At 36.7% G+C, this 18,910-nt stretch overlaps 1 protein-coding gene across 4 annotated transcripts in view; it reads right to left on the bottom strand.

The window, feature by feature from the left end:
• Positions 1-2,011: 2,011 nt before the first annotated feature.
• The window catches only part of SLC6A15 (solute carrier family 6 member 15), a 44,130-nt gene continuing 27,231 nt past the window's right edge, over positions 2,012-18,910 (bottom strand). For 3 of the 4 annotated variants that reach the window (XM_032346862.1, XM_032346864.1, XM_032346863.1), the window contains exons 6-12: positions 17,614-17,724; positions 13,716-13,957; positions 13,414-13,606; positions 11,987-12,179; positions 9,010-9,169; positions 4,940-5,102; positions 2,012-3,372 (exon numbers count right to left, since the gene is read on the bottom strand). In XM_032346862.1, the coding sequence (XP_032202753.1) occupies positions 3,001-3,372; positions 4,940-5,102; positions 9,010-9,169; positions 11,987-12,179; positions 13,414-13,606; positions 13,716-13,957; positions 17,614-17,724 (1,434 nt within the window). In that variant the 3' untranslated portion in view covers positions 2,012-3,000. The other variant, XM_032346865.1, reaches the window with a different exon arrangement.

Below are 18,910 nucleotides of genomic sequence, written 5' to 3'. Positions count from 1 at the left end.
TACTTGTCCTTCTTTTCATCTCCTTCATACCCACGGTTCCTAACCAATAATGCACATTAGAATAAGTTAAAAAAAAAAAAAAAAGTCACGTCCTGCATCCAATCCCCAAAGAATTCACATTTACTAGGTTGGAAATACGTCTCTAAAAAGGTCACAAGAAACTCTAAAGCATAATTACAGTTAAGAAACACTGCATTTTAATCTAAAACGTTCTGGATCACTTGTCCATCTGAAGATGCATAATGAAAGTAACTCTTTCCTTTAAAAAATGCATATACACATAAACACATGGAAATGAAAAAATGCTTTCATGAAATCATATCCTAAGACTTGCCCGAAACTAAGTTGCCCGAAACTACTAGACTCCCACCTTGTGATTCGAATACCTAACAGTGAGTACTTCTTCTCCCCTTACTTTTTTACCCACTGTGAACACTCTGTTAGCCCTATTGTCACACTCCCCAGCCGCCTTTCCATTTGAAGGTAGACAACATTTGACTACATTACATCCAGGTACAATTTAGGCCAGAGTTTACAAAAGTAGTGGAAAGTAACACAAAAACAGGGATAGCTCATGTGCACTACTGTTTACTGGTTTAATACTACACTGCCTGGGAAAGGGAAGAGGGGTCTCCCTAACAAAGAGGAGAACAATAAGGTAAAAATGAATGGTTCACACTAATTACAATAGTGCCTTGGCTTAGTACTAAGGATAGGGTAAATTCTTGGTGGAGAGATACTCAAAGAAAAGGGAGCAAACGAGTAAATGAATGAAGAGCTGAAGAACTAAGTAAGCAGAAAGGAGAGAGGACCATATTCTTTCCACTGTCTCATCTCATTGGCCATGTAAGGGCATTAGAAACAATTTGGCTTCTCTTCCATCACACAGGATTCCTGCATGCTTCACATTACTGTGTCAACAGAAGGAAGGAGGTCCGTTTACCAGTGGAAGGCAGGTATCCAATCTGTAGATTAAGAGCCCATGGTGAGAAGGAGCCAAGAGAGATAGTGCTATTTGACAGCCTTTAGACATGATTAGCTAAAGGCCAGCAGGTAAAGTAAGTATTTGCTACAGACTTTTTAATATTGGGGGAACTTATAAAAAATAGTGCTTCAACACAAAAATAATATTCTTTCAACTTCCGAAATAATGAGGCAGACCTATGTGCCTGCACATGAAACAATGTCCAGGATACAGAGATAAGTTAGATCCAGAAGACAGAACACAGAATGCCGTTATTTGTGTGATGCGTATACACAGAACATTGCCAAAAGGATACATAAGATATTGGTAATGGTGGTTGCCTTTAAGGATGGAATTGGGTGGCTAGGAGAAATGTTGGGAGGGAAATTCACTCTACACCAAATCGTTATAATTTCTGAGATTTGTGAAATGTACACACATTGCCTATCAATGAATATTTTTTAATCTTAAATGATACAAAACCAAAAGTTTTAGTCACCAGTGGAATTATATTTTAAATGCTGTGATGTAGTCTGATAACATATGTCTCTAGCAGACCAAACATATTTGGCCAAAAATACATTAATGGATATGGTGTGTGTACTACCTTCCCTATTTTGCTGTTGTATTCATTGTGATTTTTTAAATGTGACGCATATAGCAGTAGGACAGTTATAAATCAAAGTCCTTTACTGAGATGGGAGTCAGTTGGAGTTCTGCTTCATCCACTTTCATGGATGCCAACAGTTTCATAAAAAAGAAATCATCATAATTTCTTACACTTACTGACTCCACAAGCAGTCAACTGTACACACGGTCTCCTAGGAGACTACTTTTTCAAGAACTATGAGACTACGTGAGAACACCATTCAATCATAGTACTTTACTTCCCTTTTGTCTCTGAAGTGGTGGTAACTCTATTAATCAACCTATTAATCCCTCTTGGAATGCAATGATTAATTATTACACAATGCCTAAGTGCTGGCTGAAATGCAAGATAATCCAACTCCGGTGATACAAGAAAAATCAGTGTGGAAAACAAACATCATTTTTAACTTCATTTATTTGTAGCTTAAAATGTAATGCCATACAATCTTAACAATCACTTAAAAAAGGATTTATATTTGCATAAAACAGAAGCAAAACAGAAAGATATGAAATAAAATGCCATCTTGCTTCAAGTTTTCAAATCAGTACTTAGAGTACTAATATACATCTATATACATTGCAAGTATATATAAATATACTATGAGTAATCTTGAAACCACAATAAATATCAAGTAGGTTTTTAGGCACATGGCATAGGAAAATGCAGAATCTGCATAATTCTTGAGAGTGCTGAGTGACTCATTCTTAGATCATTTTCACACATATATTTTACACAAAATATACAACCATCGCACACATGATCCCCAGTCACCTTCGAATCTAAACTGTCATCCAGCATTAGTGCCTTCTTATTCTTTGATACTATTGCTCTATACAGCTATTACATAAGAAAATATTTTGCAGTTTTCTTCAGTTAATTGCCTAAGAAGGTCTCAATGCTACCAAAATAAGTACAGCCTATCTACACAATATATTCACGGAAGTGTGCTTAGAGGCACCAACTTACAGAACGGTTCATTGTAATACTGGGAGTTACCCTCAAGGCAAACGTAAATTTTAAATTATGCCATTTTTGAATTGCCAATATTATTAAAACAGAAATTATTAGAAACTGAGGTAACGCCTGTTTTTTTTTTCTTTTGAGATAGAAATGCTTGAAAAAACACCAGAAGTATTTTTAAAAATTCTGACAAGTCTGGACCTCAGTCACTATAAGCTCTGTCTGCAACTCTCTTTCTGCGCAAATGTAAACCGAAGAATCCGAAGGAATGCTCTAGTTGAATGTACATGTACTTAGGATTAAAGATCACAGCCAAGGAACACCTGAGATCGCCCTCTGGTAAGTGAAGCCTAATGCTTCTCTTAGTAGAGCCAATGTTCATTGATAAAAATGAACCAAATAGAGCCCACTGATATTTTCCTCCCAGCTACAAGTCAGATTCTGGCATATCCGGCATATCTGCCATCAAGTACCCTATTCCATAGCGTCCATTGGGAGCAGTATCCAGAGTAGGTGATCCACTCTGTTTTCGGTAAATATTTTTACCAAAATTTGGAGATGACATCTCGCTGGGTATCTTCCCATGAATGAGGCTTGCATCATCTCCCTCTAAGTTTACAGGCTCTTTCAGGACCCTTCCTCTCTTATAGGTCACAGATGCTAAATTACCAGAACTATTGTCTATTAGGTTGCAGTGACGAATGACAAAGACGGCTGGGACAGGGAGAATTGCCAGGACCATCAGCAAGATACAGACAACTAGTCCCCATGTTGGATAGCTCAGAAATTCTTCAGATGCCTGTGAAAGCAAAAAAAAAAAAAAAAAAAAATCATTATTGACGATCTTGCTCTTGTAAGTACATGAAAAAAAAATTATATTTGTCTCAGGTCTATAAGCAAAGAGTCTTGTGATATGCTCTGACCAACAGAACGCTGCAGATCAACTTTAAAGGTGAGGCTTTACAGGCCTTGTGAGTTCTGCCTCTATTCTGTGGGATGTTGCCCTGAGTCCATTATGCTAGGAAGAAGCCAAGAATGAAAGATTACATAGAGAGTGACTGGCCCTCTAAGTTCAGTCAACTGTAGGAGTTAGCTTAGGTAAAGCCTAGAGAAGAATGACCCAGTTCACCTGCAGAACGCTGAGAAAAATAAATGAGCACTGCTCTCAGTCATTAAATTACATGGGCCGCACTGTCTTTCTAAAATCTGAAAATCTAACTCTCGAAGCACACCTCGTCCCACGGGCTATAGTAAGGGTTAACAGGCTTGTTAATGCCCCAGTCGTGAATTTAGTTGTTATATAGAGTTATTGACCATAGAACAGTTAAAGGTCAGAGATATCTCTGAAAAATAAGCATTCTGGAGGAACGGGGTGGCTGGGTGATGGACATTGGGGAGGGTATGTGCAATGGTGAATGCTGTGAATTGTGTGAGACTGGTGAATCATAGAGCTATACCCCGGAACAAATAATACACGGTATGTTAATAAAAATAAGCAATTTTTTAAAAATATAAGCATTCTGATTTTATAACAATATGTATCTTTATTATGAGGTAGCATAATTTAATTTTTGCATCTTGAAAACAAATTGAAAATGTCATTGCTAATATATTTCCTTTAATATTTATTTCAGTTATGCCTTCATGGCTAATGCACATGTTCTTGTTACATAGTATCTAGGATATGATTTCATAAGTTTTTTTTTTTTTGATATGACATGGCTTTTTTTTTATTAATTTATTTATTTTCAGCATAACAGTATTCATTATTTTTTCACCACACCCAGTGCTCCATGCAATCCGTGCCCTCTATAATACCCACCACCTGGCTTCCCCAACCTCCCACCCCCCCCCCACCACTTCAAACCCCTCAGATTGTTTTTCAGAGTCCGTAGTCTCTCATGATTCACCCTTCCAATTTACCCCAACTCCCTTCTCCTCTCTAACACCCCTTGTCCTCCATGATATTTGTTATGCTCCACAAATAAGTGAAACCATATGATAATTGACTCTCTCTGCTTGACTGATTTCATAAATTTATATAGGAAAAATATTCCTGGTGTTTTGTGCAATATATTTTCTAGGGTCAAAGGCCCCATAATTATTGGTTCATCTATGGTGACATAAACACAGCTACTTTGGTGAGAACCAAGTCCATGTTTCTCACGTATTAAAAAAAATCTTCAATCTGTAACAAATCATGCATGTCTGGGGCCAAACAAAATATAAATCTCAAAATCCTTGCATTAAAAACAACACCATTCATTAAGCAGCAAAATAAAGTGTGAAGAAAGCAAAAGACAAAAACCCCTAAAATAATATTTTACATATATTTTTTCATCTAACTTCCTTATTTTCTATTTTACCTTATCTTCAATCCATGCATTATAGCCAGGAGGACTTAATCCCATATTCACAACGCTGGCTATTAGCAGTGATAATAGCATTAGAGGAGAAATATATTTCCACATATAGTAGTAATATCTATTGGGAGCAAAGCCCAGCATATCTTTCAGGTCTTCCACAAATCTAAATAAAAAGAAAGTACTTCATTATGCCTCGAGTCAATTTTTCTATACCTTAAAAATGTGCATTATATCAACAGTTTGACAAGGGTTTAGCTAAGATACCCTATGACATTGTATACAGAATCAAAAAATCATATTGGGAGATGACTTAAAAATTAAGAACACTTAATAAGTAAAATGTAAACAGTTAAGTACTGTGAATTTTGTTTGGTGAAAGCCCTCTTAAACCAACTGCTGAAGGGTGTCTTGGGTGGCTCAGTGGTTTAAGCTCCTGCTTTCAGCTCAGGTCATGATCCCAGAGTCCCAGGATTGAGTCCTGCATTGGGCTCCCTGATCAGCAGGGGGTCTTGCTTCTCCCTCTGCCCCTTTCCCACCTCTCTGCACCTATGCTCTCTCTCACACAAAAAATAAAATCTTTAAACCAATTTCTGAAAAGCCTCCCACTGATGACTTTCTACTCTATAAACACAATATTCACAATACATTAAAAATTCCTTATGTCGGGGAGCCTGGGTGGCTGTCATTGGGCGTTTGATCATGATCCCAGGGTCCCAGGATCAAGCCCTGCGTCGGGCTCCCTGCTTGGTGGGAAGCCTGCTTCTCCGTCTCCCACTCCCCTTGCTTGTGTTGCCCCTCTTGCTGTGTCTCTCTCTGTCAAATAAATAAATACAATCTTTTTAAAAAATTCCTTGTGTCTTTTTTTTTTTTTACTTAGCAATAATTACTTCAAGTCACCCAGTATCCAATCAGTGCTTACATAATGTGAACTTTCACTCCTTGTCATCGTCTGTTTGAACTGAAAGAAGGTCCACACACTGCTGCTGACTGATGTATTTCTCAAACTCCTCGTTCATCTCTACGTTCCTCTCACATGTCTTTTTTGTTTCTTCCCATTTTTTTGCTCAGTCAGCTGGAAACTTTATACTATAGGAATCCCACAGTCTGGATTTTGCTCTTACATCCACACAGTGTTGCTTCACAAGCGCATCTGATCCTCCTACTTCCTGTAGATTAGTACTTAGACTAGTAACCGTTAGGCTTATGTTGCTGTTTTAAGTAAGGTTATTACGGTGTTATTTACATGAAATAAAGTTCACCCTTTCAGGTATATTACGTTAATGCTGACAAGGCGTAGTCATTACATAGTGGTCTATATCCTTCATTGTTTGTCTAGAGATAATCACCGCCCACCCACCAGTGCTTGCCCCAATGTTCCAGTAGATTATTTGGTTCTGTAAAGACAGTTCTCTAGCAGAGACTTCAAAGAGAGCTCATAGTAACTGTATTTCCTAATTTCTTGTATGTTCATAATTGTCTGTCTCTGGCCACTATACTTGAACGTGAGAGTTGCTGGTTGAAAAGCCTGTGGCTTATGTTTCTTTCCTTGAGAGTTGTAAATATTTCTAACTACCCTAATATTGTTAACACAAAGTTTGTTGACTATCAGAGTGTTCTCTCATGAATAATTTTGTTTTGTTAGTTAGCGTTTTTGCTTGGATGGCCTTTTGTCTTTTTTTTTTTTTTTTTGTCTTGAAGTAAGAGCTTAGACTACATCCTGGTGTTGGCTTTTGTCTATTTTTCAAAGTGTATCATGTGCCCTTTCATCATTCAGGTTGTCACTTATTTCAGGCAAGTTTTTCAATTACAGCACTTAGTATTGCTCTGGCCACCGTTTTTAGAGAACTTCATTGTTGTACACACATGGAGTCATCTTTAACTCCTGGTTCCTATTCCTTTTCTTAGCTCCTTTGTTATTTCTCCTCCTTTTTTAACATACTATTCCAGAGAGAGAGAGATAGTGAGAGAGTGTGAGCAAGGGGGAGTGGGAGAAGCAGACTCCCTGCTGAGCAAGAAGCCTGAGGTGGGACTTGATCCCAGGACTCTGGGCTCACAACCTGAATCTAAGGCAGACGCCCAACAACAGAGCCACCCACATGGCCCTAGTATTTCTTCTCGATTAAAAAAAGTATTTTTTGATTAAAAAAATTATTCCTCCTTTCTAGCTTCTAATTCTTGTGGAACTAGCCATTGTGCTTATTGTTGTTGTGTTTTTAATCTGATCATCATTTCTGAATATTATTATTCACATTCTTATTCACATTTCCTGAGTTCTATCACCTGTTTTCAAATCTTCCTTTTCTCTAATTCTTATATTTCTTGATTTTTAAACAACTGATATATGCTATTCTTTTTCTTCTTGAAAAATATATTTCAACTCATTTTTTGAAATATGGTTAGTTCTCCATCTATTTTGCTTGTGTGCTTTTGTTGTCTGCAGGGATCTATTCTGCTCCTTTCCTTTTTTCAAGAAAATTTTTTCTTAAGATTTGACCACATTCAAGGAAAATAAATTTTCTTGTATTTTTAGACACTAAGATATACACTAAAAAATGGCAGAGCACTTTTTTGGCATTTTCAAAAAAAGAGATTTCTATCATGAAAGGTTATTGTTAGGCTCGTAGGCAATGTATGCAGAGTACATTACCTCACATACAATAGGAATTTAATAGATATCAGTTTAATAACTACCATTAGTAGTAGTATCACTTCTGCTGTTGTTAACTGTTATTATTTAGGGACATTAACTAAAAAAAAGAGATAATTTGTACTATGGCTATTGTAAATTACAAACTGTGTAAATGGAAATCTAAATTATGACCTTATTGATCCACAGATCAGTCCAGTAACAATATCAAATTCCAACACAGTAAAAGTTAGGGGCCAGGGATATCTTGGTAGAGTATAGAGATACCTAATTTTGAAATTAAGGTCTATATTACAATCCTGGCTCTATAACTAATACACTTGTTCTCCTGTACAACCAAGGCCAATTTTCCACCTATAATATGGATGATATTAGTTACCACAGGGTATTTTTATGAGGATTCAGATTTAATGTACGTCAAACAGCTATTACTTCTATTGCCATATAGTACATGATTATTAAAAGTAAGTCTCCTTCCCCTTCCTTGCCTGGAGCTTTTGACACTAATAAAAACATTCATCAATCTTGTCACGAAGCTCATTCAATACCAGTAATATTCTCTATGTTGTTTAAGAGAACTCTGGTCTCCATGCAACACATTCCTCCTTCACACAGACCTCTAATAAGCTTGTCAATCTTATTGCCTTAGTCCATATATGTTAACTAAAGACAACAATTTTTTCAAATATTGTACAAAACCTCCAGTAAAATTTTTCTTCTGAGATGACTCTAACGCCTCATTTCACTCCAAGTATATATACTTTTCAACATTAGAGGTTTAGGCATCTAGTTGTTCAAGTAATGACTCCACGTGAACATGAAGTTTGTGCATATTAATGCCATACATGCCTCAGAGCAGGATAGATCATTTCCCAAAACTGACCTGCTACATAGGACGTTATATAGCATAATAAAATAAGGCATTATGTATCATAATAAAATAAAATTCCTCCCATAAAAGAGATTAGCAAAGTAATTAGGAAGGCAGGCTTTAAAGTTAAGCAGAGACAGCTATGAATCCCAGGTGTGCCTCTGCCCAGGGGATGAGCAAGTCACATGGGGTGTCTCATAAGCCTGAGAAATGTGAAATATGGACAATAATAATAACACAATTTAACAAGGTTCTTGGAGCATAGCTATTACTCACTAGATCCTGGAAGTTACTATTTGATAACTAGAATTAAATAAAACGTCAGAATCCTAGATTATATTGCCATCTGCACAATTCTATCTAATCCACCTAATAGGGGAATATACTTTATTAGAAAGGATTGAACAAAGAAGAGCATACAAAAGATTTGATTTTGTTGCAAAGATTTTTTCTCTCCAGTCATTTACCTCCTCTTCTAAATGAAAAAGAATTGACAATCGGTCTTCCCAATATAGAGATGAAAAATGAATGCCTAAAAGCAAATATACTTACTTATCTATGCCATAAACAAAGGATACAGCAATATTCTCCAAAATAACTACAATTAGCAGAGGCAGTGTAGCAGAATAATCATCAAACATTGTAACGAAGTAATTTCCAGAGCGTTGCACAAATATCAGGCCGATAGAAAATGCCAGAAGACAACAAATAACTGTACAAAAGAAATAGATGAAAAAATTAAGTTTTTATTCAGTCCAGTCTTTTAAATTTAATTATGAGTTATTACATGCAATCATTGTGGTGTTCATTTTTATAACTTGTCAATGTTAAAAGCAGGCAACACCTTTCTTGATACTATGCAATATAATACATTGGGAGTTTCCCAGATTTAGCCCCGTATTTAATATGAATCCATTGTAAGAGAGTGACCTTTGACCAGCTACTACTACTGTAAGAGCTTAAAGAGATTTCTGGGATCCATATAATATTCCCATATTTATGTCCGACTCTGTTCTCTCACATACTTTAGTAGAGAAGCTTTCAAAAATAAAAGATGAGGGGTGTCTGGGTGGCTTAGTTGTTGGGCGATGGCCTTCAGCTCAGGTCATGATCCCAGGGTTCTGGGATTGAGCCCCATTATCGGGTTCATTGTTTGGAGGGAAGCCTGCTTTGTCCTCCCCCACTCCCCCTGCTTGTGTTCCCTCTCTCATCGTGTCTCTCTCTGTCAAATAAATAAGTAAATTTTTAAAAATAAATAAATAAATAATACAAAATGACTATGTTCTATTTCTCAGCCACCTTTAAGCAGAGATGTAAAAGAAGCAGAGCAGGTACTGGCTGTTTGGGAGGGGAGAAAACAGACATCCTGGGGTTCAATCACAGGGCGGTTCCCTAACAGTCTCCATAAGCATGGGTTAAGTGAAGTTATCACCTCCATCTCTTAAGCACAATGCTAGTAGTATGAGTCGCATCATACATAAATGGATGTTATACATAAACATACAAGGTAGAGAAGGAAAAGTAACAGTTACTTGGAGTCTGTCACATGTGGAAATATTTAAATGCTTGTCCCAGTATATTGCACGTGAAGTCTCAGGATAGAAGAGTAGGGCTTGAACCATAGGCCTGTGTCACATTCACTCTCGCCTACTTACACTGTGGTTCATGGCGAACATGAAGAAAGCATACTCTAGGTAGTACAGATAGTAAGAAATTGGCTGGAGATTTGAGAGTAAAGGTTGTTAAGTAACGTATCTAAGTCCTACTGTACTATCAGAGAAGACGAAAGCGCATCTGGCCAGGGTGATGGAGGAACGTTTCATCACAGCCAAGTATGGCTTTTTAAGTATAGGTGTGATCCCAGAAGATAGGTAATGGGAAAAGAGAGGACATTCCCCTTTGCTCTGACCAAACAGGATCTCCAGTGGGGTTCACCAAATACTACCTTGTGTGTTTATTCCCACTATGCTGTCGCTCTTCCCTTATTTTTGCAAGCCCTCTTATTATAGGAGGGTTTAGATACGGGGCACAGACGAGGAAAGCAGCGAAGATGTTGTGTAGTACGCACATCAGGTGGGATACTGGTAGCTTTGAATTCAATAGGAACTTCAGAAGTGGAGACTGCCTTTTTGGGGAGAAGATGAGGAAGTTTCTCACTTATGTCCAGCTGAGTAGAGGATATTAAGACATAAGTATTCAACAAACTGCTGAAATTGTTTTACACATACATGCACAAACTTAGCAGAGTGGTAATTTAAAAAGATACGTATTTTGAAGGTTATTTACACAGAAGTAATTTATTACTAAATCTTTCAGAGCTAAAAACAGAGCATTGAGGAACTATATACTACTGCCCAGCATTCAATATCATAAAGATATAGATACAGTATAGAAATATTTCCCAATTTGGTTTTTTTTTTTTTGCATCATTACCAACATTATGCCTGCACTCTGGTCTGGCTGGCTTCCTTAACAGTTCCCTTTATCTCTGCTTATATATGTTAAACTAAAGCTATTACTAAAGCTCTCCTCTGACCTCTGCAAGACTCTTCCCCTTTCCAATTCAACTGCCATCCCGTTCACTGAGAGTGTCATCACATATTCAGATGACCCTCAAAGTGCCTTAATTCCTGTAACATGTTAAATCGCTACTATGTCATCTATCAGTATAGTACATGGTATAAGTCTTATATACCACATTTGGTTTTGTTATTATGCCTGGTACTATTATTTTTGGAGACAAGGCTCTCCTATATCTCTCTCTCTTTTATAAGTTCTCTTATATCCTTCAAATGCAAGGGTGGTGCAGTACAAAATGGGAACTTCATTTTTTTTTAAAGGTTTTATTTATTTGACAGTGAGACAGAAAGAGAGAGCACAAGCAGGGGGAGCGGCAGGCTATGGGAGAGGAAGATGTAGGCTCCCCTGCAGAGCAGGGAGCCCAAAGTGGGGCTTGATCCCAGAACCCTGGGATCATGGCCCAAGCTGAAGGCAGTCACCCAACCAACTGAGCCAGGCAGGAGCCCCCAAAACTGGTACTTTAATAATTGCTTCCAGATTGGACTTACAGTAACTGTAAATATGGATTATTTTATTTTATTTCCTACTTAGAGCTACTAACTACTAGTAGGCTACAAGAGCTATTTTATATGAGAACTGAACTTGGGTTTATCAATTTCAATGATGCACTTTTTGGAAAAGGAATATTGGATCTGAACTTTTAAAAATAATTACTTGTTTCATTTACAAAATTAGATATGAACATTCTGTGACTTCATTCTATTCATAATAGATTCACGATAGTGACATTACTATTAATAAAAAGTAATATAAGTAATCACCAAAAAATAATATAGTCTACATTGAGTCTATCACTTGCATTGTATGTAACATACAAATAAATAAATAATAGAAATACATATTAATAACTGGGGATTAACAAAACACTTTCCACTTCTATCTGTGACCTCTCACCAAGAGAAAATGGCCCGTATCAGTTCAATGAGAAGTCAAATAGCTAGATACTCACCAGTAAGAATTTCTTTCCTCACTTTGAAAGTGTCCACAACAGGCGTGATGATGCCTTCAATGGTTCCAAACATGCTGCCAAGCCCTAGATTTACCAGCATGAGGAAGAACATCACTGACCAGAAGGGGGAGGCAGGGAAGTGCGTCATGGCTTCCGTAAAGGCAATGAAAGCTAAACCAGTCCCTTGAACAGCCTGTAAATTATACAAAACAGCAACATTAGTACGGAGCAATATTAAGGGATGGCTATATATATCAGTCACAGAGGGGAGGGAATGCTCAGAACAATGCTTGGCAGTTACTGGAAATAGATAGGCTGATATCATGCTGTCTCCTGAGAAACTGCCTCTAAAGAAAGGTTGATTGTGTTATTTCATAAAAACAACAGATAGACCAGAACTTAAAAAGGAAGAAAAACAAAAACTTTAAAGGTTAAGTTAGTAAGTAATTTTTTCTTTGCTGAACTCAAAATTTTTATGATAGCTCCATCCATAACTTCCTGCATGTGAGTCTTTATGTTTTGTCTTATGTATGGTGTACGCTATCTTACTGCAAGGGATCAATGGATGATTTCTCCATTATATTTCCCTTTTTGGCAATAGAGCAAAAGGGTAACAACCAATACAGTAACACTTACTAATGTTCACCTGTTTCATGGTTATTAAAATAAATTAAATTAAAATAAAATTTTTTTGGCTGAACAAAAAGAGTTAATCGTGACTCATCAAACATAAATATTAAAATGGCTAAATATCAGTTATGTGTCCAAATAGTTGTGCAATATATAAATGGTATTCATAATCTAAATTTTGTATTAAAGATCAGACTAGGGACGCCTGGGTGGCTTAGTTGGTTAAGCAGCTACCTTTGGCTCAGGTCATGATCCCAGCATCCTCGGATCGAGTACCATACCAGGCTCTTGCTCGGCAAGGAGCCTGCTTCTCCCTCTGCTTCTACTTGCCATTCTGCCTGCCTGTCCACTAGCTCACTCGCTCTCTCTCTCTCTCTCTGACAAATAAATAAATTGATAAATCTTTAAAAAAAAAATTAGACCAGAAAAAGTATCAGACTAATTTCACTTTCTATGACAAAAATCAATTTATATTCATATTTTACATTTTTGCAGCTGAATTAGGAAGAAGGCTTTTTAAAGTAAAGCAAATATTTATAATTTAAGTACATTCTTTTGATTTCTCTCATGTTTTCCTCTTTACTTGTTTGTTTTGTTCCTTAAATTCACCACGTTAACTAACTGGAATTAAAATAAAAACTTTAAAAGTATGTTCTCTGAAATGAAAAATGTGAATTTTGAAACAGCATAATCTTCTGCCGGCATTTGAAAGGTCATTTTCCAAAAAGAAGTCTTCTGGATAATGCATATTTTACCCGAGTGATAATTACTGTATTGCTTAAACAGAGGCTACTCACTTTATTTAACTCATCCTCGATTTGACAGGAATTGAGATGAAGAGCAGGAAATTCTTCTTCTTTCACTTTTTGAATGATGTCATAAACTAAATGATAATCTTCTGCAGTAACGGATGAAAGGTTGATATGATGAGGAATAATATCCTTACTAATATTGCCCATTTTCAAAAATTTTACGATCATTTTGGAATTTCTAAAAAAATAGAACAACATAATGAATGAACATCAACGGGTCCGGGGAGGGGGGTCATACTTTTTATATAATTATACCATCAAAAGCTAGAGGAAATTAATATCCATACTCTGCTATGCATTTCTCATTTATGACATTTGCTTTAAAGCCCAGAACTGCAAACACCACCAATGTTGCCAGGACGGATGTAAAAAAATTAATGAAGGACACCAGAACAGCATCAAAGTGGCAGTTGTTGTCTCTTTTGTTGTAGCTTGAAAAGGCGATGACGCCACCAAATCCCAGACCTAAGGCAAAGAACACCTGAGTAGCAGCTTCTCTCCAGACCTTGGGTTCCAGCATCATTTCAAGCTGTTCAAAATTAAACATAATAGAAGTCAGCTGCAAAATAGTACTTCAGAAAAATCTACACGGAATTAGTTCTACTATCTAAATATATCATAATGATATTTATGCATCCAAAGTTTATTTAAACTGGGGGAATAATCTGTTCTTAGTAAAAATAACAAAGTTTTCACTTAGTAGTGAGACAAGAAATATGAGTAAGAAAAACTAAAGACAATCAGGTAGATGGAGATTTTATTCAAATGGAGACTTTCTACTTCTATAGGAATTTTTAAGTTATCTTTAAAATAAATCAAAAGGACTATTTTGAAATTAACTATCTTCAAATCATTTCCTATTTAAGTCTTTGTTTTCTTTCCAAAGCAAAATAAGTTAATTACCAATAAAATCTCATTATTTACCTAACACTCTAAGTTTTGTGTTTTCTGGGGGTAGTCTAATAGTCAAGGCAGCTAATAAGCAGATTATAAGCTTGGGAGAGTTAACTATGTACTTCTCATATTCATGTATGTATTAGGCATCCCTTTCAATAGTTTTCTGAAAGCTTTTTCTTTGAAAACTGAAGCACTTCCACTACATCATCTCTAAGACCCTTTTGGAGTCAAACGTCTACAGTTCTGAACCTGTGCTGAACATATATTTCAAGGAACTCTGCTTTACTTCTTAGACAATTATCACTGTACATAATCCAATTTTTTAAATGGAACAATTAATATTAGCCATATCTGACCCAGATGTCAATAAACAGGTTTGATTTGGGTAACTAAAGTGTTTAAATTGGTATTTTATCTCTTTTTTTTATTGCAACGAGATTGCCCTCACGGGGGGCAATGTCAAATGTGGCTAAGAAGATGAGTTCCACAGTTTCAGATCCTGAGTCTGCCATTTAATACCTGTAAATGGTATAATCTCGAATAAGGGGCAGCTCTCCCGGAGTTTCAGCTTCTTCAAATGAAGATGGGCACTCCCAAGCCATATGGCACTCTATCGCATTCTCTACCACACTCTTAAGTGTTCAATAATTGTTGATGTATATGGACTGTACTGGTAGGAACACTGATAACCACTTTGCACGGATTATTTCATTTAATCTTCAAAACAATCAATGAAATTTGTTGCTACCATTATCTGAATCTTGAAAAGGTTAAGTAACCTGCTTAAAGTTACATAACAGTTCTGGTAGTAGAGAGGAAATATGAACCAAAGTGGACTCCAAAATGCACATTTTCTCAAATGTTAGGATTTTTTTTGTTCAAATATAGTTACTAGGATTTAATTATTTCTGTTACTAGTTACTAGGATATATTGCCCAATTTCAGTTCAATTTACCAATTTTAGTGACTATTACTGAAATTGAATATAATACAATATTATATAATATTGTAATAGTGTTATTATAGGCAGACATCAAACATAATCACACCTGTATTTATAATTTCTTAAAATTTAACTGAAATATGCATACTGTTTGTTGATCTCTTTGCTACATTACCATTCTATCATTAAAACTGATTTCAAATACACTCAACTATCTATCTCTACTTTAACCACTAGATGGCAGACAACACCCATTTACTAAAGACATTATTCCACTTCCTTCCAATTTGGGAACTAAATCTCCATTCGCTGTTTTGGGGATAGTTTGTGTGCTTTACTTCCCCCTTGGACAAACAATGTAAATTAAAAATTAATTGATAACTTATCGTTATTATGACCTAACAATTTTATCTATAGTCCATGAAAAGTGAGCTGAGAAACGAATTAACTTTAATAATGATTCCTAGTCCTAGGTTAAAATGTCAATAATGCCATTGTTTTAAATATGGGGCCATGTAAAAGTGTCATATCAAAGTAGCTGAATCCTAAGATAGCTATTTAAATCAAATATTTAGAATTATGTCACAAGCAATTGCCAACTTTTTTTTTTTTTTTTTAATTTGACAGGAAGAGAGTGATCACAAGTAGGCAGAGAGGCAGGCAGAGAAAGAGAGGGAGAAGCAGGCTCTTTGCTGAGCAGAGAGCCCGATGTAGTGCTCAATCCCAGGACCCTGGTATCATGACCTGAGCCGAAGGCAGAGGCTTTAACCCACTGAGCCACCCAGGCACCCCAGCAATTGCCAACTTATATAAGGTGATATTCCAGAAGTTCATATCAAAGCTGGTTGTTTTAAAATCAGCAATCTTTTAGATATTACAATATAAATATTTTTCAACCATAAATATGGCCCATTTGAAGCCAATTTAAATTCTAATGCAGCTATATAGTTTATATATCTTAACTAGCTATTCACAGAGGAGTTGCAACAACTCTAAATGCTAACCAGGACTTTTGAATTAGTCAAGAAAATCAGATACCAGTGGCAGCATTTTTTGCTACTAGAGAATGAACACTCAGCTGAAACCTGATACCCAAAGAACACAGCCTCTTTTACATAGTATCCAGGCAGTTGCCAGGAGTGACAGAGAATTCCAGGAAAACTAATTTCTGCCCAAATCCCACAGCATGATGCTGGATGCACATTCACCCTTCAGGTAACTTCCAGTTTCTGAACTAATTTTTGAAACCTGATCTTTATAACTCCATGTCTGCCTATAATAGTGTTAGTGAACTAATGAGGTGTTAACTTCATGTCAGGGAGTAACTACATGTATCTATACCTCAAAACTTGTTGTTTCCTGCCAAATCATTATACTAAGACCAGAAGGACTGATTAATAATCAGGTTCAAGGTGCCCAGCATTGAGTTCAGCTCTAAGGAGGATGAGAGAACATAAACTCTGAACCTTTTGTGGAGCCTAATGAGAACTTTTCTGAAATGTATATGCATTTACAAAGATTACAAAACTTCCCAAACTGGCCACTGTAATTATTATTCTAGAAGGCACAAAACCTCAAAATAAGAACATGGATATTCTCTGAGACAGGATTTAGAGTACAGAAGCCTGGGTTCATGGCTCTTAGGCCTTCTGTCAACCTTCTAAGACATTAAACAAATTAATATGCTCATTATATTTCTCTGGTAAGATCTTATTATCGTTTTTTTCAAAGTGGTCAATTACTAAAAGTTAAGAGCCACGGACATTGAGAAGGAAGCGGAGGAAAGATGGAAAAGTCCTGGGGCGCCTGGGTGGCTCAGTCAGTTAAGTGTCCAACTCTTGATTTGGGCTCAGGTCATGATCTCAGGGTTGTGGGACGAAGCATCACCACAGACTCCCTGCTCAGCACTGAGTAGGCTTGTCCCTCGCCCTCTGTTACCCCCACCCCTGGCTCATGTTCTCTCACTCCCTCTCAAATAAATCAAATAAATAAATAAATAAATAAATAAATAAATAAATATTTTTTAAAAAAGACGGAAAAGTCCTAAAATTTATCAATGTAAAAAAAATCAGAAATTAATTTACTATAAAAGGAATTTTTAAAGTTCACATAGTGACTGTCACTCTAGAACTAAAACGGGGACATTTAAAATTGGAAATGGATGGATATAATTATGGATATTTAAAAGCCCTGGTTTTTCTAGGCTGGTTAACATAACAGCTATAATTTAAGAGGCCAGTATACATATGTTAGAACGATTATGCTTTAAATCTAACTGTGGGAACATGTGAACAGTAAACAATGCTTTTATGATCATAAGGCTTAAACAGAAATGCAGTACATACCTTAGGGGTAAACATGTGGCGGATGCCATCAACTGAACCATTTAAAAGGAGTGCTCTGATTAGGAAGCATATAAGTACCACATATGGGAACAGAGAACTAAAGTACATGATCTACAAAGAAAAAAAAAAGTAAATATCAGTGAGACACACTAACGACTGTATTCCTTTCGGTAGTTAAGATTATATTTTATTCTATATTTTGACAGTCTCTGTTTTCATAGCATGACTAATAGTACTATTAATACTTTGTATGGCCATCATATTAGAGTGGCTTATTTGTCTCAATGGAATGTGATTTATTTAAGATCCTATTTAAGATATAATGAGAAATAGGGAACCTCTATTACTTACACTGCTTTAAAATAGTCCACAGGTATGATGTAACTTGAACAGTGTCCTTATCTTATAGTTCACAAGACAAGCAAAATTTAAGAGAAATAATGGCTGCTTTCTCCCTAATTCGTACTTTTGTTTTAGGTAACAGCAACAGCAAAAAAAAAAAAAAAAGAGTCCTTTTTTTTTTCATTAATCAAAATTCCATTGTAATTCTGTAAAGCTTCTGGAGTAGAGAGCGGGCCCCTGTTAAGACTCCTAAGACTCTGAATAATTAACAATGTCAAGGTTTAACTTCCTGCTTCACAAGTGTTCACACTCAAAGTTACACGAACGTTTATCGTAGAAAAGCAGTTGTCCTGACCAGATATTTACTGCTTCCTTGACATCTCAGCGTGGAAGCCTAACAGGTCTCTACAACTTTTCAGGTCCAGAAAAAGAACTTCTTTTTTTTTTTTTTTTTTAAAGATTTTATTTATTTATTTGAGAGAAGAGAGATGACAAGCAGGCAGAGAGGCAGGCACAGAGAGAGGAGGAAGCAGGCTCCCTGCTGAGCAGAGAGCCCGATGCGGGGCTCGATCCCAGGACCCTGAGATCATGACCTGAGCTGAAGGCAGCGGCTTAACCCACTGAGCCACCCAGGCGCCCCCAGAAAAAGAACTTCTGACTTTCCCCCAAAGATGTCGCCACCCGTCTCCGTCTCAGCAAATGGGGTGACCATCCATCTAGGTGCTAAAGTCAAACATCCAGACGTAGTCCTGCCCTACTGGTAATACTCTCCGAGTTTCCAGGCTACCACTCAGGTTATCTTACTCCTGAGTCATGCACTCCAGGGATCTTTAACACAATTGCAATAAAATGTGAATTCCTCTCTCTTAAGCTGCAAAGCCTCTCATTAGAGTGCCTCCCCTTCCGCCCCACCACCCCTTCCCCCAACTGAGCTCTGCCCCCAGGGCCTTGCCAG

Source organism: Mustela erminea, chromosome 6 (genome assembly GCF_009829155.1).
Source record: "Mustela erminea isolate mMusErm1 chromosome 6, mMusErm1.Pri, whole genome shotgun sequence".
NCBI lineage: Eukaryota > Metazoa > Chordata > Mammalia > Carnivora > Mustelidae > Mustela > Mustela erminea.
The sequence above is the reverse complement of the archived record's forward strand: the minus strand, read 5'-3'. Positions and strand labels throughout refer to the sequence as shown.